Source organism: Leuresthes tenuis, unplaced genomic scaffold (assembly GCF_036924035.1).
Source record: "Leuresthes tenuis unplaced genomic scaffold, fLeuTen1.0.hap1 SCAF_12, whole genome shotgun sequence".
In the NCBI taxonomy this organism is placed as follows: Eukaryota; Metazoa; Chordata; class Actinopteri; order Atheriniformes; family Atherinopsidae; genus Leuresthes; species Leuresthes tenuis.
The window spans coordinates 4,524,860-4,550,952 of NW_027325366.1; the positions used below are offsets into that span (position 1 = coordinate 4,524,860).

The following is a 26,093-nucleotide window of genomic DNA, read 5'->3' on the forward strand; positions in this document are numbered from 1 at the left end:
ACTAACCACATAAGTAATCCTTTGTCTAATCCTTAATCTGTTTTTTAAGTGATAACGCTGATTTTTTAAAGGTTTTTCTAAGCTGATTTTGGTGCCAATCTGCTGAAATGATATCTGCTGGTAACTCTGGTGCCCCTTTAACATCAGTTATAACGAGGAACCATGCCAGCGGGGGAAAGTGTTTATTGAGCTTCTCAAGGCCCAGGTAATTCCTGATATAAGACCCAAAATACAGACAAGTTGAAGATGTGAGGAGGAGCAAGGAGGATAAAGATCTTGATCATCATTGGGAACGTGATGTTTGCTTATTCATTAATAAACTTACTTACTTACTTACTTATTTGTTTGTCTGTTTATAATGTAGAAATATCATTTCTATTTGGGGATTAATAAAGTGTTATTCAGTTCATTTATTCAGTTCAATTCAGTTGACCAGACTTTGATCCCATTATTGGCTCTGTCAAAGTTAAAGTGTTTTCACCACATTGAAATAAAAATAACAAATATACACATACTACAAATCCCTCTCAGAAGACTGTGGGCTGATGCGCACAAAGCCACACATATATATATATATAGTTTTTTTCAGCTTTGTTGGTCGTTGTTGGCTGTTGCTATGGATACAAAATGCTTAGCAACCGTAAGCCCTCCGCGCAGGCGCATTCTTCATCGGTGATGCACTGTGGGATTGCTGAGTATTGACATAGCAACCAAGCAATAGAGCCGCTAAGTAATTCTCTCCGGATCAGTTTTTGCTTCCCTTTCAGCGGTTGAAGTCGTTAGCTTTACTTTATGCTGCTGCCATGAATGCGGCAATAGTGAAAAAGACCCAGGACACGTTGGGCAAAGTGATAAAGAAGCCGCCGCTGACGGAGAAACTGCTAAGCAAGCCGCCGTTTCGATACCTTCACGACATCTTCAGTGAGGTAAGCCCGAAATGACTAATTTATATCACAGAATGTCAGGAAGCTAGACTTGTTTATGTTGTCCTAAAGTATTCATTTTTTCTGTCTTCTAACTGGAGCTGTATCATTTTAAAAACACAGGATACAGTGTGAAAGCTAATATATCAACAGTAGCATGAACTTAGCTAATGAAGCAAATTGGCAAGTATTATGCAACATCGCTGCTTTTGCAGTTTTAGCTGTCAGGTACAGAACGAATGTTGTTCGTTTAACAGTTCCAGCAGTTTCGTCTCCAATCAAAGAGTTGCTAGCTTTTATTAGGAAGACGCGCAAATGTGTGATTGCCAATTAAGTCAGTGGCTAGCTACTTGGCTAGCCATACCAACACCATCATCCAGTTGCTAGGCACGACCTGAACCCACACAGGGATCAACAAACCAACTTAGTCCTCTACTAGCTTACCAGAGTGAGACGATTTTGACTCTCAGTGTGGCTTACTTTGTCTAGCCTTTGTTACCCGTCACGTTGACAGCACTGATGCTGAGCGGCTTTTAATGCTGGCCTGTTTTATAATCAAGAATTACGAGAATTAAGTTAAAATGCTGAATGTTGTTGTTAAACCGCGTTACTGTCCTCGTGTTGTGATTGTTCAAAGCTGCGTACAAACCAAGTTTAGCTGCACTTGTACAACAACCTTAAACCCGAAGTCTGTATATTGACATCCACATTAAAATTATTATTATTTATTTTTTGTTACTTTACATCGCCTCCACAGCAGCTGTTACTCTTGAACAAGAAGCTTCAGTATAGGCCAGGGTCAGCTAGTTGATAGGATATACATTAAATCACAAATTTTAATTTAGACTAATTGAATAATGCATTATTAATCCAATAGAGGAAGATTATTCTAATTATTGTTAAATATTGTATTAATTAATTTTGCAGCATAAAAAAATCAGTAACTAGTCATTAATCACTGTAAAAAAACAAGACAAGAATGACGTCCTATAGCATTCTTTATTGCAGTGGAACTAAAGAAGCCTCTGACTGAACACTGTTGTTTGATTAATTTGTTATGCTGAGGGTATGCTCCAGAGCAGTCCATAGCAACGAGTCAGCCTTAATATTCTTTTTCTGCTCCAAAAAAGAAAAAAATCAAGCTAAACACTAGTAGAGTTAATAGAGCCTGTAAAGTGTTACAGGCAACATAAAATGACTCAGGAATCACTGGATGCACTTTATCTTCTATTGGTAATGACCAGGATTAATAAATGTTTGAATAAAAAGGATTATTTTTGTAAATGTCAGATCAAAGTTACATCTGATGTCTATCATTAAATCTCCTCAGCATCATTTTCTGTTCTCCTAAATTACAGCTCTTTATAAATATACACAACAGACTCTTTTGGCACAAGTTGCCAAATGGTTTAAACAGATGTAAGAGCTCATTCTCACACTACCTGTTGCGTTGTCTTATATTTCACTGTAAGTTTATGTATATTTGACAGAGGAAAGCATATATGACTCTTTTACTGATTTTTGGTGTGTCAGAATCAGACTCCACGAATTGAGGTGTTTAAGGCAATCTTTCAGCTTATTAGCAGACGTAGTACAGCCTCAAGTCTAAACTGACACTGAGTAAAAGATTTGTATGGCATTGTTAACCTGCAGTAACTACTTCATATTTTATAAATACAATGCAGACTTTAGCTTTTGATGTACAGTCTTTGTTATACATGAAGCTGTGATACAGCTGGGGTTTATTTACGCATTTTTAATTTTTTTTTCTCACCACTTTTAGGTAATCAGAACCACTGGTTTTATGAAAGGTCTATATGAAGAAAATGAAATGAAGTCGGATAGTGTAAAGGTAAGTTATCTATAATCTTCTGTTACTTCCAGCCTTGTGCTACACAGAACTGATAGAATAGTTTCCTTTCTTAATAGTGTTCCCCCATGTTCATCGGACTTATTTCTGTGCTTGTTTTTTGTGTTAAGAAGCAACCTTATATGTTTGAGATTACCCATGTGTTACACTGGAAAGTCTGGGTGTGTGTGTGTTGGGTAACCAAACACGCTGCCTGGATGACACGCTCTGGGTGAGAATACTGAGTGAGAGCATTCATGAAGGTGTCAGAACTCACGTCTGCCCTTTGCAAGTTGATCCCAGATTAAAACCGGATGGGAAGATGCTACACTGAGTCTTCTCAGCTTTCCTTAGATAAGTGTTTTTACCAATTACCACAGAGAGCACAGTAATGCAATTTAATGTTAATTTGTCATTGTTGTATTTATAATTTAATCATTTTTGTGCATGGTTGTAGTTCTTATTCACTACAAGATGACTTAATAATCCTGAAATCAAGTGATAGTATTAAGATTTCTTTAACATACTTTTCATACATATTATTCATGACCTGATAATAGAAGGCTGTCGTTATATGTGCTGCCAACTTATTTAACAGCCTCACATGTATTCAGTTATTGGGCAGAATAAGTTTGAATTGTATTTAAACTTTTTTAAATGTTTAACTCTGTTTGGCTTTGAATAGAGTTATTCTTCCTCTGCGTTGTTGTAGTTCGTTTAGGGGGTTTGGGCCTCTAGTCAGGATGCTCCACTGACATCTCCCAGCAGGGCGGTGTTTTGGGCATGTCGCACTAGGAGGAGTCCTGAGGGTAGACGCAGGACCTGCTGGAAAGATTGCTTATCTCAGTTGGCTTGGAAACACCTCCGAGTCCCCTGCAGAAGAGCTCCAGCAGGTGGCTGGGGAGAGGGAGGTCTGGGGAGCTCTGCTCAAACTGTTGCCCCTGTGAACCATGAGGCAGGAAAAAGATAGATGGATGAAAAGACTAAATTTTTTTCCTGCACTTTGGAATGTATATTGTTTAAATGATATATCTTTATCACAATTTACCAAAGACACCCTCTAAAATTGATTTGGGAGTTCAGAGATGATTTCACACTCCCCTGTGACCCCATGGTGTTGGGTTTGCACAACTGGAAACTATGTACTTTATGACCAATGAACAGCTCAAAGTGTTCCTCTGGACAGACACTCTAATCTCTGCTGTGTATCTTTGTAGCTCCTTCAGTGTTAACTTTAGCTTATTTGTTTCTCTATGTTTCTGATAATGCCCTCTTCCTTGGTTCATGGGTTTTATTGACAGGAGATATTAAAAGCAGTAAAAACAGTTTGTAAGCATTATAACAAAGACTCCAAAGGGTTGTTGGCCTCACCCTCAGGGATAGATTAGGAGCATTGCTATATAGGATTGGCTTAGTTGGAGTTAGTTTCGGAGGTTTGGATCTCTAGTCAGGACGCTCCTCTGAGGTTTATTACGGTGCTTTTTTTTTTTTTTTTTGTCATTCATGCTCTGAGGGATATTCAGAGTGTTGTGATATACTTAAAAGCCCATCCCTCAGAGGTGAGTTTTGTCCCTGACCTTTTTTCAGATTTTACTGTGCTGCGGTCTTTGTAATGAAAGGCGGTGAACACACGTATGCACTACTTTTTTAGTTGTTAGAATTTTTACGCTATAATTTTACTTGAATTTCACCTGTTTGAACTAACTAGTGTAGGTTTGTTATGCAAAGTCCCAAAACACTTACTTTCAATTCCAAGTTGTAATACAACCCAGTAGGAAAAATACAATGGTGGCAAATTCTTTTTCAAGGCACTGTAAAAATCACATATTTTTAAAATTTGTGATTTTAAATGCTCATTTGAATCTATCCCACAAACAAATGTTGCCTCACGCCTTCTTTTAAGAACAGCCTGTAAACGTTTGGGAAGTGAAGTCCGTACTGCAGGCAGGCCAGCTCAGCACCTGAGCTGTTGACTGAGCCATGCTCCTGGTCTATGTTCAGAATGTGGTTTGAAAAAAGGAAAAAACAAGTCATTCAGTATTAGTGGTGCCTTCACAGTTGTGCAGTTTACCTATACCATGTGCACTAATGTACTGTCATACCATCAGAGATGTTGGCTTTTGAACTGTGTGTTTGTAACGAGCCCAATGGTCCTCCTGTTTTGCACCTTCCATCATTTTAAGATACGGATTTCAGATTTCGATGGGTCAGATTACAGGACAGTTTTCAATCCCACCTCAGCCCGCTTTAAATGAGTTTCAGTCAAGAGAAGATAGCTGTGATGTTTTTTTGTTTCAGCTAATGTTTGCTGATGCAGGTGTTTGCACGTTGTTTTTCTGAAGCGTTCCTGAATCCATGCTGTGATTCCGACTTCACAGTATCTTCACTTTTTCATCTACGTTCATGCCTTCCCTGGATTCTTGGAATCTTTTAATGTAAACTTCAGTGTAATGTAAAATTAAATTTTACATTGAGTACGGCTGTTCTTAAATTGTTGAATTGTTATTATAATTAATAGTCTTTGACAGGGTGGTAAGTCCCTGTCTCTCTTTGCGTCTCTGCTGGATGCTGTTTTTATACCTGATCATGTTTTTGTTCACATGTGGAGAAAAAATCACTGGTATTCCCCTGCTTTTATTCTTAAAAACTTCTTATTTTGTATGTTCATTTCTCTCTTCAATCCCTTTTTGTTTTCTTACTAGGACAAGGACTCTAAAATAGCCTTCCTTCAGAAAGCGATAGATGTGGTGATGTTGGTGAGTGGCGAGCCCCTGGCTGCAAAGCCTGCACGGATTGTTGCTGGCCATGAGCCGGAGAAAACCAATGAGCTGCTGCAGGGCATTGCCAAGTGCTGTCTCAACAAGGTCTGTCTTACTAGAAGATTACACGCATACACACACTAAAAAGCTAACTAATAAAAAAATAAATGCACACATTTTTTAAAGTCACTAATATATTTATTGTTCACATTTGTTTCTTCTATACTGAAGACCTTAATGTAGTTACGGCACTACACAAAAACTCAATTTCGCATCTATTGTTCACATTAAGATATTACACAGAGAAAATCATTCAGCTGTCGCAGGGAGAACATTAAATCCTGGAAATTATTGTTAACAGATGAGCTGATGCCTCAGGGTCCAGTGTTTTTTAAAGTGTATGGAAGCGGTGATTTTCGGTGATTTAAATGTATTGCTTTTAGAGCTTATGCAGTGAGAATTTGCTGTTATGAAGTGATCTGGTTAAAGCTGCAGTTGTAAGTTGGAGAAGAGAGCAGACCTAGCTTGAAAATTCGCTGCTGCCGTAACAACGGCCAAAGATACTCAGCTGATGCGACTTGAAGAGGCAAAATGGGTTAGGCGACATGGAGTAGAGAAACAAAACATAAACTCAACTCCACACGGCGTGATTAGATGCTGCCTGGCTATACCTAAGTTAGGAAGTTGTTACAGTTGTTTATTTGGCAATAAGAAGTCAGACATTGACGTTACGTTGCCGTGTTTCAATTAGCTAAATGTAGCCTACTGTTCTGTTATGCACGCTAATAGCCTAGCACATTATTACAGTAGTTTGTTAGCCAGTAAATGAGCAGCTTATTTACATTTGTTACTTGGCAAAATGTGTGACGTGTATTTGTTGAGTTTTGAGACCGAGCGGCAGAGCTCCGACGAAGACTACACCCCCTCTGCTTCTACCAGCAGACGGGCGGGTAGACGAGGGAGCCGTAGAGGTGCCGCGGAGGTTTACTGTGACAATTTCCCCCCAAAAATCAAATCAAATGTAAATCAGGCAGAGGTAATTACCTGTCAAACAGAAACGTTGCCAACTCGGAATCGGTTTTAAACCTTTCAGGTCACGTAGCACCCTACATCTCTGAAAAGCTACTCCGACATTTACTCGTTTTATCTCGGTCGAGTTCTTTCTTTTTTGCTCTGTGGTCCTCCCCGGTCATCAACTTTTTTGTTGTCTTAGCCGTATGTGCTGTTGTTGGCAGCGGCGGTAAGGGCAGTTTCTCTTTTGCTGGTGGCTGTTGCTCCGCCATAGCTTTCACTAGAGCTGTTCTGACAGTACGAGGATTGATTGACAGATGTCAGACACTACGTCAGACGCTGCTCTGGCTCTGATTGGTTGTTTTGTCTCAGTCGCGGTAAATTCTCTAAAATCGCAGTAGGTGGGACCGATGCAGCTGCTTTTTTTTTTTTTTTTTAACAGATTACAAGTCTCATGTCTTACTGCCTGGACATAGGGACAGTTTTAGGAAATATCACAAGAAGTTACTTTTGTTCAAGTTACCAACTGCAGCTTTAAGGTTCACTTTGTATAACATCTATTGAAGAAATATGACACCGCTTATTACAGGTAACATGAGCCTGGAGGGGCAGCTGGTCAGATTCATGTCACACACTTAGAAATGGGGGGGCACAATAAGAATTTATTGTGACAGTCTTCTTACCATCTTTGAAGATGCATGTACAGTAATTGCACTATTGTTGTCTCAATGTTACGTTGTGTTACAGTACTGAACCCTTTTTGACCCTTAACTGTAAGAGTTTTTGTCTTGCTGAAGGATACTTTAGCAAAGAGAAGCTTTTAAATGTGATTTTATTTAATTTTTTCATCATTTGATTCTTTTGAAATACTCGCACAATATCTTACTCAGTTTTTCTGTAAAAACTTGAATGATTTCCCTTTATTTGATCTGTAGATGTCCAGTGATGACGCAGTGAAGCGAGTGTTGGCAGGAGAAAAGGTGGACTTGAAAACAAAGGCCAGCACCTCCAGGTCCCAGGGTAAGGAGAATAGGGAGGGACGCGAACGTCATCAAGATAGAGATGTAAGTCATCGGCACTTTGAAATCTTTTTAACTTTCATCTGTTGTTCAATGTTGTATGTTGACCTTTAGTCTTTTCCTGTTTTTGTCTGTATGAACAATTTTAGGAGAAAAAAAAGATAACAGAGCGCAGCGGTAGTCGGGATCAGAAGGATCCAGATCAGCCCAAAGAGCAAGACAGCCGACGCAGAGATGGAGAGAAAGAGCAGCAGCGTGACCGTGAGCGCTCTGACAAGCACCACCGCGGCGAGCAGGAGCAGCACGCCAAAGACAAGAGTCGAGATCGGGATCGAGACAAAGCACGAGTCAGGGACCGGGACAAGGAGAAAGACAGAGAGAGGGATCGGGAAAGAGAAAGGGACAAAGATAAAGACAGAGAGAAGACCAGAGAGAGAGAGTCCCACAGAGATCGGGAAAGAGACAGAGAAAGGCGGCGAGACAAAGACAGAGAGAAGGACAGAGAGCGACACAAAGACGGGGACGAGAGGAGCAAAAGTGGAGAGAGTGGCAATAACAAGGTGTGCCATTTAACCTCACTCCTATCAGGCCTGTCGGCAGTAAACAGCACCATTTACGGGCTTTTTTGTGCGCAGGTCAGAGAGTCAGAGGAAGCACAACAGAAACCTAGTCCTGAGGAGCGTAGCAGCAAAACAGCCAAAACTGTGCCAGTGGTAAGTTCTCTGTATGTATGGTATACTTCTCTGTATGATCTGTTGGTCATTCAATAGATAAATGACTTCAGTTATTTTGTTGTTTCCCTACTTGAAAAATTCAGCTTGACCATTTATACAGGTTGTAATAATCTCTTTAATTTTTATCTAATGCTGTGTCTCTTATTCTTACAAGGAACAAAAACCAGTTGAAGAGGTAATAAAGCTTTGAGAAATGATCAGTAGAAAATAGGCCTACACACCGAGGACATTTTAGTGTTTGAATGTAGTTGTGATTTTGGGCTCATTTGTGCAACACTTCGTTGCACTTGTTGCTGTTGTAATGTGATGATTTAGTGTTTGGGATATTTTGTGCTCTGTGTCTGTACAGCCCACAGAGGTAGATGAGAACCAGGTAAGAACATTGTCTGCTGTAAAAGTAGAACCCTTACTGTCCAATATAGCGTCTGTGTTTTATTCTTGTTTTTTTTTTAATGTCTTCTGAGCTTCAGTATCACCAGGGAAGGACTTACCTGTGTGTGGCAAATTCAGCTGTTCATCGTATGATGAAAAAGCCAAGTCAAGCCAATGTGCTCACTGCTCTGTAGAAATCAAAGTGTCAGGCAGAAATGTGACCACGCATACTCTTTTAAAATGAATAGGTTTGTGTATCCAGACGTATGACTGGTACTACAGGGCATGCAGTGTGTTAAAACTTGTGTCAGCTGTAACACAATTAAGGTTTCTGTCTTATTGAGAAGTTGGATGGCCATTTGAAAGTTGAAAGTTGAGATGTTGTTGTATGTTGTGAGGCTTGGGATTTTCACTCAAACTCTATTTTCGGTCATGAAGTTAACTTTTAGAAAAAAAATTTTTTTTTCATCTCACATCCTTCCTGATCATCATGCACTTTGTATTTATCCCCATCACAGCAGTTTCTTTCCAAATGGAAGCATCCTTTGCTTGTGTGTTATTCTAGACTATCAACGTTTAGTATATATTTATTTGTGTTGATTTGTGTGTTTTGTTCTTATAGCTAGTGTGGTGCACTGTTGTTGGATGTAATCCTGTGTATTAAACCTCAGCTTCTTTCCCTTCTTCAACTTAAACATTTTGGAAAGTTTTGTCATATGAGAGAGTGATAGATGAACATGATTTGAGAGATGTGCAGAGCCCCCCCCCCCCCCCCCCAGTGATCCTAAAGTCAATGGTATATTTTATATTGTCATTCTTTTGCAGAATGACACTCCAGCCAGAATACCTCGGCCTTCATCTGCCAAGGGGCAGAGGAGGAGACCCAAAGTCGGAAGTCAAGGTAACACCCTGCAGAACCTTCTTCTATGTTCAATAGCCTGTTTTGTTCATTTTATGGCACAGGTGAGGTGTCTGTAGTTCAGAACGAAGAGCGGTCTGTGTTTTGATCCCCAGCTGTCTCTGACCACATGTCGTGTGTGAAATGGTGAATGTGGCTTGTAGTATAAAATCGAAAATTGCTATATAAATGCAGTTAATTTACCATTTAGATGGATAACATGATGCTCTTGACTGCACTTTGATCATTGAGAGGGACTTTTTTGTTAATTCAAATTTAGTTTGTAGTTGATGGCTTCCTACTTGGACTCTGCTATTAAAATGATAAACTGCTTCCCTTAATGGTCTACATTATTGTAGTAAATCAGAGGTAATAATGCTTCATAGAACTGAAATTAAGATAAATGATTCTACTAACATATTTCTTATTAATATTGCAAGGATATACAGTCTGTTCATCCGTGTGTGACATTACTCTGTGATGACTTGGAGTAGAAGGTAGATTAACAAAGTGTTCTTTTCTGCTCTTAACAGATGAGTCTGACAGTGAAGGAGGTGAGTGTTATCACTATGTTTTATGCAGGTACTTGCAGAGGGCTTTAAAGACAGTGTCTCCATGGATCTACTCATTCATGACTGAACCCAAACTGAACTGGGTGTGCTGGTAAATAGGAGGACACATTCAAGTAAAGAAAACACTTGGTTGTTTTTAGGAATTCTTGATAAGTTCAGAGTTAGGTCCAAAAGGATAACGGATATTTATAGACTTTAGAGGGAGTCCTCATTACTTCAAATTTAGAAGCGTCAAAAAGTGTCATAGATTCTTAGTGTACTTAGACCGATCAGCCATACAATTTCTCTTTGGGATTAATAAAGTATGTTTTAATTTCGTTTAACTTTTATATCTAAATATTTTTTACAGGCTTCTCACAAACTCCCATATGGTAGTATTTAATAACACTCACCTATAATCAGGCCTCCCCAAGGAAGGCAGCACTGGGCTCCACAAAACCTACAAGTTAAACCACTGCAGGTCTACAAAGTCAAGGAGTCAAGTTATCGGGAGATTTTACCTTAGTTCCTTTAAAGCACATGAAGGATCGTAGAGACTTTTAGAATAGTTATGACTGCACCTTGCTTGTTCACAGTGGTACCATTTATGAAAGAAAGATGGACTTTTGTGCACATTTGTGTGATATTGATATTTGTTTCATGAAGTCTCAAAATCCACTCTGCTAATGGTGTTTGCAGTCCTTCAGTCATCTGAAGCTGTACGCTCATCATTGCTCTCTGTTCACAGAAGGGGATGCTCAGTCAGCTCAGAGATCTGTCCCTCAGGAAAATGGAGACACTGGAGGATCCTCAGTGCCATCTGACATGGCTTCCAGGTCTGTACTTTTTATTCATCTGTCCCATGCACGTACACCAAGTTCTACACAGTGTGATTAAGACTTTATCACTTCGCAGTAACATGCAATATTATACTAGATAGAATATTTATGAAGCTCAGAATGTTTCTGTTGAAACATATCAGAGAGAAGCTGCTGTAATTTATTTATTCAAAAGTGTCGTCGGTTCCAGGATCAGCTCCAGTAGATTTGGAAACATAGGAAAGTCCTGTTACGATTGGCTGGTCAGGCAGCATCTGTTATTGATAGTCTGAATGTTGTCCAGAGCAACTTTATCTTCCTGAAGTGTGAATCGCTTAGTGCGGCTGTCGCAGAGTGGATATTTGGAAATCTCAGACACATATTATCACAGTCTTGGTTTGTTTAAAACAAACTGTGGGAGTGACATGTTTTTTTGTCAGGAAACAAATTTGGGTCTGAAAGCAGCTGTTAGATTAAGAGTTTTTTATTTTATTTTATAGCAGCAGCAAACGAATAGCACGCCCAAGCAGTGCTCGTCCAGCTCCTCCTCGAGTCAAGAGACAAGAGAGCTACTGTGATGTGACCCCTGCTGAGAGGTGACTTCATCATTCACATTCACTAACGTCACTGATGACTAGCAAGTACTACCGCCTCCTTTTTGTGAATCCATTTTTCTTCCTAGTCTAGTTGATGATATGGTACAGATTGATGGCTATTGATCAAATCAGATTATTCCATGAAGGTAGAAGTTATGCAGATTGAAAAGTCAAGCTTGTGTCTTTAAGGCTGCCAAGTGCCAAGCCCCTAGCACCTGTCATCATGGATGGGAAGAAACTGTCTGAGGATGAGGAAGATGAAGATGAGCAATTTCTGGTTGAGGAGGCAGTCCCTCCACCCCCAGATGTGTCTGAAAGAGAGAGAGTAGGTGACTTAAAGATTGATTTTAACCTGAGAAAAACACCGCTTAGGATATTTACCTCCTATTTTTCTCTATTGCAGGAACCTGCTCAAGAACTAGACATTGAAGAGAAACATGGTACTTGGTTACATTTTCTGATTTATTCCTCTATTTTTTCCTTAAAAAGTAGGATAATTTTCTGCTTTTTTAAAAAAAAATTGTGGAAGTGCTGAATAGATCTTTTGTTGTTTCTCTCACTGCAGGTGGCCTTGTGAAGAAGATTCTCGAGACAAAGAAAGACTATGATTTAGCACCATCAGCCCCCAAATCTAAAGAACAGGTAACTATCACAATGAATTTAGTCATTCCTTCCATCTCTGCTAGAGGGTGGTATTAGCTAAGCTCTGCTAACGGTTGGGGCCGTGACTTGAAACACAGGGTAAATCACCAGTTCTTTCAGACTTTATTTCTGGGAAGTTTGCTCTCAGGGAACACTTTCACCGCAGACCTGGCTTTTATCAAAAGAAAGATGTAAACAAATTGAGTGAGAAGTGTAATTGCAGCGCCTTCAAACCACAAAAATGTTCCCCCTAAATGAAGCTGAAGAGCTAATAACCAAACAAGCAAGTATGGCACCTAACAGACCACACACAACTGTTACACACATCTAGATGTCTGGAGCAAAATTAGCTTGTTTTCTTGCATTGCTCAACATTTTCCGTAAGCTTAATGTTTTTTGTTTTTTGAATTAATCAAATTTCTTGTTGTTTTTGGTAACAAACTTTCCTTTGGACTAATAGAAAACATCTTCTTGGGAACAAACTTGTAGTTTGTACTTCTGTCCTGTCCTGGTCAAAAATGAGACTACGCACAGCTCGTCTTTTATTCAGTCAATGAGGCTGTCAGCCTTCTAAATATCCTCTTAGGATATTCTCCATTAAAACGAACATGCAGGTAAAGGTCATGCCTACTAATCAGGTTTCTCCTTTTCTTCAGTTCTCTTTTTATTTCATATTTACGTTACACACTGAACATGCTAATGGGTTCTACTCTGTTCACCTGTTCATCAACCCAGAATGCACTCTTTTCATCAATATTTAAAGTGAAACTGTCAGAACCTTACAGTTTGGTCTGTACTCTGTGGTGTGAGGTGGCGTATGCTGCCTGCTTTGGGTGGTCCACTTCACTGAAGCATGGTCTCCCTGCATCCCATCCTAGCTGACCACCCTGGCTGTGATGGATACACTGTTTTGGCCTGTCATTCATGCAGAAAGGCCCCTGATCTATCTCTTCCCAACTGCAACCTCAGACATCATCCCTCATAACTCACACCTAAAGTTATTGAAGCTTAACCAGCAGGAAACTCAAATAGCTTGTCGGGAATTTGTAGGCCCAACATAAAAAGCGTGCTTTAAAAGTATTTTTTTATATCTTACCACCTCAATAGCTAGTCCAACCACACATACAAACAGACATGCACAGACAAAACATTGAAAATAGCAGAGCTCTTTGTGTAACATGAGTACAGCCTTGTAGAGATTATCCTAATTTTCTTAATGTAGCCTCCTCGATTTTCAGGGCCTCCCAACCTCCATTTCAGAGTATCACAGTATCCTGTGTACTCTGCAGGGTCAGCTTAGTGCAGGTATGCCTGCTTATTGGAGCTGTGAACTGTTCAGTCCACCGCTCAATCATTATTGGCCTTGCCTCGTCAGCTGTATAAAGAGCTATAATGACTTCCTTCCTGACATGAAAGGGTGGAGAGGTCAGCTTAATGGAGTTTCTTTTTTTATTGTAATCATAGTGAAACTCACAGACACAAAAATGTAAATATTGAGTTTCCTCATTCCTATTTGGTTTGACCAGTTACAAACTGCTGCTGCATTTTGCCTTTTTTGTGCCTATATTTATCAAAATAGTGTCTGAATTAGTCACAAACCACTCAGTTTTAACTTAACATTAACTAGATGGAGGTCTACTTTTGAAAGAGGAAAATGAAGTCTTTATTTTGTCTGTTATAATTTCTGTTCTGCATCATTCCTAAGATAATTTAGCTCCTGCTGTACTGATTATTTTAACAGTTTAGTGATTGTATTTTGCCATGTCCCACCACAGTGTGTGTGTGTGTGTGAGAGACCAAAGTATTTGCTGTATATTTATGGGGATGACCCTCCTCATGACCCCTCAGCAGCCTTGTATATTATTCCAAGATACTTCTCTTTTTATTTAGACAGAATCTGCCCCTTGCAACAGCTGCATTTTCATAAGAATTTTTGTGTACTCTTTTTTCCCCCTTTTCTTTACCCCATCAAATTAGCCTTGATGAAGGTCTGTAATGTATAAATAAACCCTGTGGCATACAAATGGATGGCTGTTGAGTGAGAGTCACGCAGGAGAAGGGCCAGAATACTCTCTGTAGAATTGTCAAGAAAATAAATACGCCTCTCTGCAGACCTCTGTGTCTTCATAAACATCCAACATTTTTTGTGGAAACACAAGGAAGTGACCCTGTGCTATTGCATTAGTCATATTACATTTGTTGAGGGCATATTGACTTGTTTGAAGAGTTTGGTTGGGTTTAAGAATACCTACCGAAGGCAGCCAAATGTTTTCATTCCAAGTTAGGACCTCAAAATCTTCAACTTTTGCTCTCTTAAGAAAGTTTCCATTTTCTTTCACTGTGGTATAGCTAGTCATCATAGGAAGTCAATGAATCATCTCAGTCCACCCCATACCCTAGGGTGAAGATCTTATTATCTCCCCAGGGGCCTACAGTGACCTTAGAACAACATTCTGTAACTTCAGTGCGTCTCTCCTCACCTCACTGACTCCAAGTTATTTTTATAATCTAGCTTAACTTTTGAATAGCCTTTTTATGAAAGATAGCAAGGAGGACCATAAACAGAAATGTCAGACTATGCTTTGCTCCCGGCTCACTTTTCAGAGCACTCAGCTTCAGTATTACCCTGCCTTGCCTTGCCTAAAAACCCTCTGGATGTGTATCAGTGTCTCCAAATGGACACCAGTAGCCGTTACAGTAGTTCCCAGATGCTCCCAGTTCAAAAAGCAATCTGTAACCTACCTACACAAAACTTTTTATTTCAGATTTGTTTCAGGTGTGACCTGAACCATTTCTCTTTCATTCATAAAGACTGGTGGTCTTTAACAAGTGAAATTTACCACTTTAATTTTTACTTAAACTGACTCAACTTGATTGTGGGTATCGCCACTTTTATGAAAGGCTTTGACATTTGTTGCTTGTCCTTATGTTTTGATGAAACAAAGTCTAAAAATGAGCTGTAATTATAGCTGATAATAATGGTAATGGTAATGAACAGGTCTCTTTTAAAGAAAAACTGATCTCTCACAATCAACTTGAGGTCTAAATTATTGTTTTTCCAGTTAATGATAGCCTAAGGGTTGTTATGGTATTAACAGGTACTGTGCTTGTGAGACATTTTTCTTGTCAAAGGAAGCTTTGAAGAATGTTTTTCTCTACCACAGAAAATACCCAAAAGCAGCCCATAAATCACATTTAAGCATGGATTTCCTAATTAAATTAATTGAGCATGTGATGAGGGGGAATTTCACATTGTACTGTACTTCGTAGTGTCATTCTGTCTAAAGAATATAAAACTACTGTGTTTCACTTCACTCAACAAGCATGTTGCTGCCATGTAGCTTAAAATGGTGAAGCAGCCATTATAAAAGAGTTTACAGAACTTAACTTGTGATTTTCAGTTATGTGAAATCAAAGAAGACAAGGTCTTTAAAACAACAGCCTTAATACAAAAAAAGAAAAACTGACTAAAACCTTACCAGGCCTTAGAACCTTAAGCAAATACAAGCTCAGGTGAACAACAACACTTGAAATGTTAATTATTCATTTACTAAAGACTAAACAAAAATGCAGAAGCAGAGTGTGGAACATGTCCACACTCTGTTACTAAGAAAGTAAGTAGCAGCCAAGGGCTGCAGATCAGTCATCCTTGATTAATTGATCATCAGTGAGTGTGAGCAGCTCTATAAAAGCAGAAGTTGTGTCAGCTTGCTGCTCTGCAGCATTCAGGTGTGTGTTAACACAATGCCAAGGAGGAAAGACATCAGCAATGATCTTAGATAAGCAATTGTTGCTTCTGGAAAGGGTTATAAGGACATTTCTAAACTATTTGGAGTCAATCATTCCAATGAGAGAAAGATTGTGTAGGACATTCAGGACAGCTGTCAATCTTCCCAGGAGTGGACGTCCCAGCAAGTTCACCCCATGGTGAAAAAGCCAAGAGCTACATCTCAGACTCTACAGGCCTCAGTTAGCATGTTAAAGGTTAAAGTTCATCACAGTACAATTAGAAAATGATGTGATGAAAGTAAGTGATGCAGTCATTGAGTCGACCATGAACTTCTCTGTATACCAAAGTATTGTAAGTACCATATGTCCGATCGGTAGTCATGCAACATAACAATGATCCCAAGCACAGAAGCAAGCACAGCAGCAAATGTACAACAGATTGTATGGAAAAAAAAAATCGAGGTAGTGACTCAGTCAAAGTCCAGACCTAAACCAGATTGAAATGCTGTGGTGTGACCTTAAGAGACTACGGTATGCATAAACTAATACCTACAAACTTCAATGAGCTGAAGCAATGTTGTTAAGAATTTGGCAGAAATTCCTTCACAGTAATGTAGGAGATTGACGACCTCACAGAGAAAGCATTACTTAGTTAGTTATTCCTGATAAAGGTGGTCCTTAAAGCTTTTAAACACTGCTCCTGCCATTTGGCTTAGTTTTTGATTATGTGAAATATGTAATTTCTTGGTAATTTGAGGTTGTATTTTCATCATTTTAAGGCCTGCTAAGGCTCAGATTGTATGTATGTTTTATTGTGTGTTGATACAGAGAACCTGAAAAGAGAAACTGAAACTGTGTCAACCTGCAACCAAAATGCTGTGGCATCAAAGTGAGATTTCAAACTTCTTAGTAAATCCCTGCATTTTTCCAGTACTGACCAAAGGCTGTGTTGTCCTTATTGCCTGAAGCTTTCATTGTCTAGTTGACTGGAAAAATATTCCCCCTCCATCACTTTCTAGTCTACTGTGGTCACCATGTCTAAATATCGTTGTGTGATCTGAGTGAACAAAAGGAAAACCAGGAGCACAAGGTCTCGTAGACCCTAACAGAGACCTCCATAAAGCTGTGATTTATATCTACCAAGACAGAGTGCACACGAACAAGGGGTCATGTTTTCACACCAAGTTTTTTTTTATTTTCCAACAGAGAAGGAGAGGGGTGGAGGAGGTTTTGGGAGGGGTGGGGTAGCAAGGGGACGGCAAATAGAATGAAGCCATGGGTCCTGTCTGGGCTATGCAGACCAAAACCACAACGAGGCCAGCCGAATGAGCCATTGGAGTATTTGTCTAGCTGCAGTGTTCATAGCGCTCAGTGGAAAGCCACCCACCTTGCTGGGGGACCACTGCGCTGAGGCATTTCAACCTTCACACTCTTGAGTCACCACAAACGGTCAACAGAGTGAGGCCATCAGAAACGTGTACTTACTCCCTGAAAAGAACTGGACGCCAACAATAATGTTTGATGTCATTTTCACAGTGTGGTCTTGTCTAGTCGAGCTGCCTGTCAAGATTTGAAGTGGTTAGTTGTTTGGTTTGTTTGAGGAGATGGCTTGATAAGGCAAATGAATGTCAGCCATTCCATGCCAGGCATAGCTGTTACCTGAGCAGCTTCTGTGACACATTGTGTGTTTTGAAGAGGAAGCTGTCATTTAGTTTACACACTGTTGTAAGTATGAATTCTGCTGCCTCATGAAGGCAGGTGCTCCCATCAAAGGAGCCAAAAAGTGCAATTTGGGCCTAGAGTTGTACTTGAAAGGAGGCAAGAGTGTAGTAGTTGTTATTCAATACTGCAGTAAAATAACCCCGCTGCCACAGTCTGTTTCTAAAATAAACAAAACTTAAAGAGTAAGATTGTGGGTGGGGGTTATGTGTGTTCGCTGTATGCTTCACCTGATCCTCTGGTGGGTGTTTGTTGGTAAGTGTGTGTGTGTGTGTGTGTGTGTGTGTGTTGCTCGAGGGTTGCAATACAGAGTACCTTCACATTGCACAGACACACACAGGCCTTGCAAAGTCCAGCTGAGCAAACATCCTCGGGTTTGCTTTCTGCCAAGGGAGTTCCTTCCCTAATGCCTTCGCCTCCTTTTCACCATCAAGGGCCTGAGTGTAATTGGGATAAAGCAAATCCTCCTTCAGCAGCACACCATCCACTGGAAAGCTTCAACAGACAGTCAGCCAGTCCCCCTACTTTAGCCTACACAATTTAGCAGCATGTTTGATCTTTGTATACACAGCTAGCTTGGGCGAATTCCTCCTTTGCGTTTTAGCCTTGAAATCCTAAACCACTAAATGCAGCCTTGCTCTGGTTCTGGGCATTGCAGACCTTGCTGGCAAAGGTGGAATTCCTAAAGAGTGTTTATGTTTTGGTCTAGAGACACATCAGTGATTTCTGTGTGTTTTCATATAGTCTTTTGATACATCACTGTATGTTAAATGATTCCGGTCATTAAAAAAATCTTTCTCTTTTGGTCTGTTTGTTCATCCTGTTCATGATTTACGAAAGATTTAAAGAGGTCATACTATGCTTTCCACCTGAAACGCCTGGTTTGTCTGTAGCCCTGACTGTAATTGTCTTTCCACTCAGAGATTGACATGAGTTGCTTACATAAAAACATGTAAACCTGTTTTTGAGTACCATACCAAAATAACTTTATGAACCTGGATATGAGAATAATAGTTTTTTTTAATAGTTTCTCGAATAATGTAAGATGCTGGCAACAAAATGTAACATTTTGTTTACTTTGTTCTGAAGAAGGTCAGCGTGAATATATTTGATTTAATCCGCCATCCACTTTCAGAACCTGGTTTCCGAAGCAGCACGTAAGAAGGAGCGAGAAATGGTGACGCGGGAGATCGAGCGGCTTCGTTCATCCATTCAGATGGTGTGCCGTAGTTCCCTACCTTTGGGTAAGATCATGGACTACATCCAGGAGGACATGGATGCCATGCAGGCGGAACTGCACGCCTGGCGACGGGAAAATAAGGAGCATGCAAAGGCCTTGCTGCAGGAGCAGAGGTTGGGTTGCCACACACACAGCATGCTGTTTGTTAGGTGCTGCTGAGTTAGGGCGATGAACAGACTCACCCTCTCATGCAAGCATCTCTCTAACATGGATTCTCTGAATTCAAATTCCGATTTTTTTACATGGGGTAAATAGCTGAGACGTTGCTCATTTCTTATGTTACACTTAACTGACATACAAGGAATGATCATTTTGTTCTGAGTTGAAGGACACATATCGTGGGTTTTTTTTCCTGAGGACTTAAGAAATGTCTATGACATGCTTTTGTCAGAATACTACAGAGAAACGTATAAATTAATTTATAACTCTTGATCATTCGAATTGGTTTTAGAGCTTGAACAACTGGAGTCCACTCCTCCTTCACTTCCACAGGGAGTGTACTGATTAAGATTAGTCTATAGAACTACTGTGCACAAACTGCATTCAGCAACTGCTCAAGCACATTTTTACTGTATGGAAGAGCATACAGTACCTAGCCTGCGAGCTAATAATAGCACAAGCAGCAAATCAGACTCACACTACCACTCATCATAATGACAGAATAATACTTGCCTGCCAGTTGTATTCACAAATAGTCACATCTTCCTCGCTTGCAGTGTCGTCACAGACATTTGGTACCGATCTCTTTTTTTGTTCTGTTATCTGGCTTATTTGCAGTGTCCAAACGATGTATTATCATCTTAAAGGTCATCCAAGCTTAAAAAAAGATATGTATTATTTTTTTTTTAATGCAAAATTAACTTGATTTAGCCAGTAGACTCAAACTCTTGGTCAAGGCTTTTTTTTATTTTTTTTATTTAAGGAACATAGCCACTATCACTTTATAGTTCCTGGATTTCCTTGTATGGTCAAATTCTCCAGGCAGTGCGCCCCAGCGAGAGCATGCACGCTATCCACAGTAATCATTTTATAACCGGATGGTTTAGCCCTGTTTTAGAATTAGCAAGTGATCCACAACTGTTTCTCTTAGCATGGTGCTATGTTTCAGAGTTGTTTATAAGAAAATGAGTCCCGGTTGCGCAGTCAAGATGACGCTTTTCAGCTTCCCTAAAGAACCAGCGGATCTGTGGGTGCAGTTTGTTTTTTCCTGGGCAGCAACACAATTCGCTACACATCACAGATGACAGCTTTTTTCAGGATAATCCAATGTTAATAGGAGCAGATAGAGGAAGTGTCATGAAACGCCAACTGATGCAGAAAACATCTGCTCAAAGAACTTGGAAAGTAATGATGCTTACAAGGCTGAGTGCGACACTGGCTTTGCAGGGAGATTAAAGTTCAAGTCTAACAGCACCAGTCTGAACCAGAAGCGGTGAGTGAAATGTCTGTGTTGTATGAATAGAAACATTGTTTCGCTTATTTTGTTGCTTCTACAACCACACAGAAACATGGAGTTATTTACAACCATTGTTAACATTTACCACCCCCCACACACTTCACATATTGTGTACAAAGAAAAGCAATTAGCAACTTAGTGTTTGTTTACAATGGAGGGGTGTGTAATAGGGGTGTGACGATACACTCAGCTCACGAGATTTTAAGAAAACTACCATGACAAAATGTATGACTGGACCAACAGACTTTTATTTAACCGAGTTGCACGTGCATTTTGAAATGTTTTATTAGAACTCTTTACATGCACAATGTAAGCATGAGCTTTTGATAAACTCCTTCTTCCACAAATTGAAACTAAATTGCCGCGATGTACGGCATTATTTTCACACAATGCTTGCATATTGTCCGTGTCTTATCAGTCACTCTACTGTCATTTCCGCCGGGTACCCAAAATGCAGCCAAACAAATGATTTGAAAGTGGCGGGGGCATCTTCAATGGTAATCCCGGTATTTTCCTACGTCATTCTGGCTGCTTCCCCTCCCTCCCTTCTTCTTTTCCCTCTCCTTTTTCAGGTTCTGGCAGGCTAGATGTAGCAAAGGCACATTACTGCCCCCACAGGTCACAAATAGAAGTTTGGAGCTCACAAATCTCGCAAAACAGATTTTTAAAGCGACGAGATCTTGTCACACCCCTAGTGTGTAAGCATCATTACTTTCCAAGTTCTTTGAGCAGATGTTTTCAGTTGGCGTTTCACAACACTTCCTCGATCTGCTCCTATTAACATTGGATTATCCTGAAAGAAAACATAATCTATATGTTGTACAGTTGCAGGTCATGAACATATTAGAGAAGTCCTGCTGTAATCTTTGTTGTGATGGTTCATCGTGCTGCTCACTGTCATACTCTGGATCCAGTTCTGGTTTGAACACGTACGGCTGGACTTAAGTTGTAGCATCTTGACTGGTGTAATACTGAGTAATGTGCTCACAGGTCAGCAACATCCTCTCCCCACCCCAAGTGTCCAGTCAGAGGACACCTTTAACCACTCCTTAAGTCAGTGTTGTCCAGGGCCACCTCAGACTCGCCCAGATAAATAAGAGTACTTTTGGAAAAAGAAGTTGTTGAAAAGGGATCCTATCTTCAGTTTTTTACCCTAAGAACAACTAACTTTTCTGCTGTATTTACAGGTCAGTGTCGACGATCAAACATATTCACATAACCGTTAAAAATAATGCTTTTTGTATGTTGTGTGTGCCACAGTGCGACAGACAGAGCCGTGGAGCCTCTTAAAGCAGAGCTAACTGAGCTGGAGCAGCTGATCAAGGACCAACAGGACAAGATTTGTGCTGTGAGGTCCAACATACTGAAGAATGAGGAGAAGATCCAGAAGATGGTGACTGGGATCAGCTTCTCCTCCAGAACCTGAGAGGGCAACAAGGACTAAGAGTAGAGTAAAACAAAGAAAATGTGCTCTGAGTATTTAAGCAAGAGCAGTTTCCTGTTTAGAAAAAATGCTATGGCCATTTTTCTTAAGTGGGATGGGACCAAACACTGCACTGTTAGGTTTTGTTGTCAGTACAGGAGAGGCATCGAATACATACCTGCACAACTGGAGAGGGAAACATCTGTAAGACCGGTACATGAAAGGTTTGAGGTCTCGCATCCTTTCGAAATGTTTGGATGATGGAACTTAAAATGTGAATGATGGAATTGGAACTGAACCAGCTGATGAGCCTGACAGATGGTAAATGAATCGGTGAAGTTCATCTGTCTGCTCTGCACACTAACCTGACGCCACCTTTGTTCTGTGATGGTGCCTTTGTGACATGAGCCGGTGCTCAGCTCGTGACTTGAAAGTAGAGTCAGTACTTGAACTGAATGCTTGCTTGGCTGCACATTAAGTAACCACTAGTTACAAATTCAAATGAATTTTTTTCTAAATCACAAAAAACACATCATTATTTTAGGGCTTTTTTTTTCCTTTTGCTGTTATCCAGGGAGATGGCTGTGGTGTTAGACTACCTTATTAAAGAAACTCCTGCCACAGTCAGGTGATTAAAAACAAGAGACAGTTTGAGAAATTTAGGATTAATGTGGAGTTTCCTGGTAATGTACTTTACTAAGATTGTTATTTTAATTTTTCTCAGACTTTATTCAGTCCTTCTGTTTAAAACAGTTCCCCTTTAGCTCCCTTTTTCTCGTCCATTTGTGTACAAGTCAGTTTAGGGTTGTTACTGCATCCTCTCTTCCACTCCAGAAGCACTGCTGCACTTTGATAAGTTACATTTTAAAATCTTTTAGGGAAAAAAGGATGCTTTCTGTCAAGTAAGTATTGTTAGAGTCCTTCTCTTTCTGTCATAACTACATTATAAAAAAAAAACATTTTTGTACTTCCCAGATTAAAAAAAAGCATAAATCTAATGCAGTGAGCTTGCAGTTGTTGAGATCTCATATTTTATGTTCGTACTGTAGAATTTGCCAAACTGTTCCTGTTTTTGGGACCGATACAGTGATTGGGCAGATGGAACTTTATGTTAAGTTTATTTATAAGTAATACAATTAAAAAATATATATTTTACTAGCTTTTGCAGCTATATGAAATGTACTTTACACATGTAACTAACATGGAAAGAGACTGAAGTTTTCCTCTAAACTCTTTTCTCCATGTGTGAATACACTACAGTTACAGTAAGAAAACTTTTTGCTCTATCTCACCCTGAATGAAAATGATGTGATGCCATATCATTTCACACTGGTGGTGATATTGGTATACGTAGTTGCTCCCTGTTGGGTGACGTTAGTTCTGCCGTCCCAAAAGATGCAGTCACTAAGTCTTTACCATGAAACACTATGAAATCCAGCTTGGATTTTTTATTATTATTGATTCCAGTTGTATCAAAAACAGTTGCATTCATTCAGATGTGACAGCCTTTTCTACCCACAGGGTTTGCATTTGTGGAGCCTGTGCTATGAAGCAGGATTGGTGGCTTAGTGAGGTAACTTTAGGTTTTTCAGTATTGTGAAGCTGGTTCTGTTGGTACCATGGTGTATCACTATGACAACTTCTGCTGGAAACCAAGATAAGAGATCAACACATTTAAAAGCCCCGCCTCCTGACCAATCAGTTCTGTCATAAAATGAAAAAAGTTTTAAAAAGGCATTTTTAAGGATTTGGAGATAATTATTTTCTGAATTATAAAAGCTCACCTGCCATTTTGTCCCACACTATGTGCCTGTGCAGCTTCTCAAACTCGCTGAATTGCATCGGCTCATGTCTGTATCTTCATATAGTTCTTAAAATCTTATTAAAGTCAATGAACTAAAATGTGTATTATTTAGCATTTAAGCTAGCTGACTGGTGTGAAAAGCTTTTTTGTTTGTTCTTTATTTGGTGCAGTGAACACCTGAAAGAGCCCGTGCTGCATCTGACTGAGTCAGACAGGAAGCGTTCACACAAGCCACGAAGCAGCTACACATGCATTTAATTAAAAACACAAATGACAATGAAATTGTCAGATCTGCTTGTGCGTCATTGATACCAGGCAACCAGATGATACCCTGGATATGTTGAACCTGCTTCACTGTACAGGCCCCTGTTGCATTGTCAGACCAGCAGCTTACCAAACATGTATAGTACCTGTCAAAAGTTTTGACATATACTCCAAATGAATAGCTGTGTGCGTAAGTGACACATCTGTGCTAAGAACATGAATTAATTGTGATGTTGCTGACGACGTGGCCTAGTATATGTGAAGGACAAAGCAATCTGTAAATGAATGGAACTAGCCCTGTTTGTTTTTGACAACAGTGGAAAAATACACAACTTTCAGTTTATGTAGAGCAGTTACCAAATGGGAAGATTCTTCTAGGCTTTAGTTTTGTAAGAAAAGAACTACATTTACACTAATGTCTGATACAAAGAGAGGCTGCATTGCTAAGCAATGGAAGCCATAAACAGCAGTCAGACTGCGATGATATAGTCAATCTATTTTCAGTATTATTTTAAGTCCGTCCGATATAAGAGGAAAACATACAGGAGATGTACAAAAAAATTCATCAAAATCTTTAAAGGAAAACTTGTAGCAAAGTGGGAACCTTCATGCTCCTATATTAGCCTCAGTTTATCTTCAAACTGTACATTATGTATATGTGGAGCTTGTATTATAGTTCAAATGATTATATAATTTTGTAGTGGAGTGAAATAAATGGGTACATTGCAATAAATGTTTGTCCCTTGTTTATTATTTGTAATGGAGGCGTGTTTAGAGAGAGTCACAGACTGAAAATCAGAGTGGCTTTATAGTGGTAGTGTAATGAGAGGGCTGGACTGCTGCAGTTAACATGAGTGAAATGATGAATGACTGGTTTGTAATGCTGAGGATTGTGTTTCATGAAGTCTTTGTGGTATCTTGTTTAGCCAAATCACACTCAAGGAGATGATTTCGTGAGGAGACCCTCACGTTGCACTAGCAGCAGCTTCTCTTTGACCTCAAACAACTGCAGCACACAAAAAGATGATACTACGAAGCCACTCTTGACAGCTAATACGAGAAATTTGAAGAGCACTTTTGGGATAGAAGGTGGGGATTTAGCTCAGTGTCCATTATAGGAGGCATGACATCCTCCTCCAGCTAAGTTTTGGACCTCATTCTCTGCAGGTACGAACACTCTGTTGAATTAGGCCTTTGAATTTTCAATGGTTTACTCTGTGATCTCATTTCACTGCCACTTTTGGGGTCTTGATCTCCCAAAGTCTTAAGTGAGGCCAAAGTTGTGCATATTGCTCATAATCCCTTTTAAATGATTATTTTCTCTGTGTTAGGCCCACTAAACTAATCTGTGCATTGTATTTCCAGGTCTTGTGATGGCTACATCCATTCAGTCTGCTACTGTTGAAATCATAAGAATAGCTGAACTGGAATCTTTTAGCTATGTGCTTCTTTTCCATCACCTTTATTACACAAAGCTGGACGTCTGCAGGCAGCCTGTCCACACATGGGGACACACGACTCTCTCTTTTGACCTGTCTGTTTATTTTTAGCGCACCACCATGATCTCAGTGTTCGTCATCGAGATCGAGCTGCTCGTCGTCCTGGTGTACGTTACCATCAAAGAACTGACATGGCACGTGTTGGGTTTTCTTTCTGTGCTAACCCAGAACAGTTTTCTTTTTCTGTAGTCCCAGGAGTACTCAGACACATCAAAAAGTTCACACTTGTTTGGATCAGGAGCTTATTTGGCATTTTAAATGGCCACCTTTACTGGGAGCTTGATTAGCAGCACCACGAGGATTTAAGATGCTGTGTCTAAAAATTCCAAGAGATAACTCTGAATCCAACTTCCTCTAAAGGTTCGGTCAGTAGAAATTAACAACTGATGTTGTGTTGAAGATCTCCCAATAATAAATAAATGCATATCTCTGCTGTTTTTTTCTTCGTTTAGTAAGGCTTTAAGAATCTTTATGCGGGTTCAAAACTGAGCTGTTTCCCTTTTCCCTTCATTTGAGAATTTTGAAGTGTTTCCCTTTAAATGATGGAGCTCAGACACATCCAATACAGACTGCTGTCTACTGAAGGTAAGACACTGACTACTTGTACACGAGTGCTTTACACAAGCCCAAAATTCTGTTTTGGATTTTACAGGTTGTCAGTGCAGAGAAGCTAAATGAGTAGAAATATGAAACATTGTCACCAGAACTCTCACTGACCTCCAACCACTAAGTGGGACCTCTTTGTTTTGTGTTTATCGGTTAAGAATTCTATTAATGGTGACGCTCG

At 39.8% G+C, this 26,093-nt stretch overlaps 1 protein-coding gene across 2 annotated transcripts; it reads left to right on the plus strand.

Moving 5' to 3' along the window:
* The first annotated feature begins 669 nt into the window (after positions 1 to 669).
* On the plus strand, positions 670 to 24,426 carry traf3ip1 (TNF receptor-associated factor 3 interacting protein 1). 2 transcript variants are annotated; one of them, XM_072397860.1, is made up of 16 exons: positions 670 to 926; positions 2,707 to 2,775; positions 5,475 to 5,636; positions 7,478 to 7,606; positions 7,711 to 8,121; positions 8,197 to 8,274; positions 8,645 to 8,668; positions 9,493 to 9,568; positions 10,099 to 10,119; positions 10,865 to 10,952; positions 11,435 to 11,530; positions 11,720 to 11,855; positions 11,934 to 11,970; positions 12,096 to 12,172; positions 18,756 to 18,973; positions 21,577 to 24,426. In XM_072397860.1, exons 1-16 carry the CDS (start codon positions 804 to 806, stop codon positions 21,740 to 21,742), a joined length of 1,911 nt encoding a protein of 636 aa, XP_072253961.1. In that variant the 5' UTR covers positions 670 to 803; the 3' UTR covers positions 21,743 to 24,426. The 2 variants fall into 2 exon arrangements, with proteins under 2 accessions (XP_072253961.1, XP_072253962.1); XM_072397861.1 differs by lacking the exon at positions 8,645 to 8,668.
* Positions 24,427 to 26,093: the final 1,667 nt, after the last annotated feature.

Coding starts and splice junctions, on each gene's coding strand:
- traf3ip1 (XM_072397860.1), top strand. CDS start 804: ATGAATGCGGCAATAGTGAAAAAGACCCAGGACACGTTGGGCAAAGTG. Junction 10,120..10,864: donor TGAGTCTGACAGTGAAGGAG/GTGAGTGTTATC, acceptor CTCTGTTCACAG/AAGGGGATGCTCAGTCAGCT. Junction 10,953..11,434: donor CCATCTGACATGGCTTCCAG/GTCTGTACTTTT, acceptor TTTATTTTATAG/CAGCAGCAAACGAATAGCAC.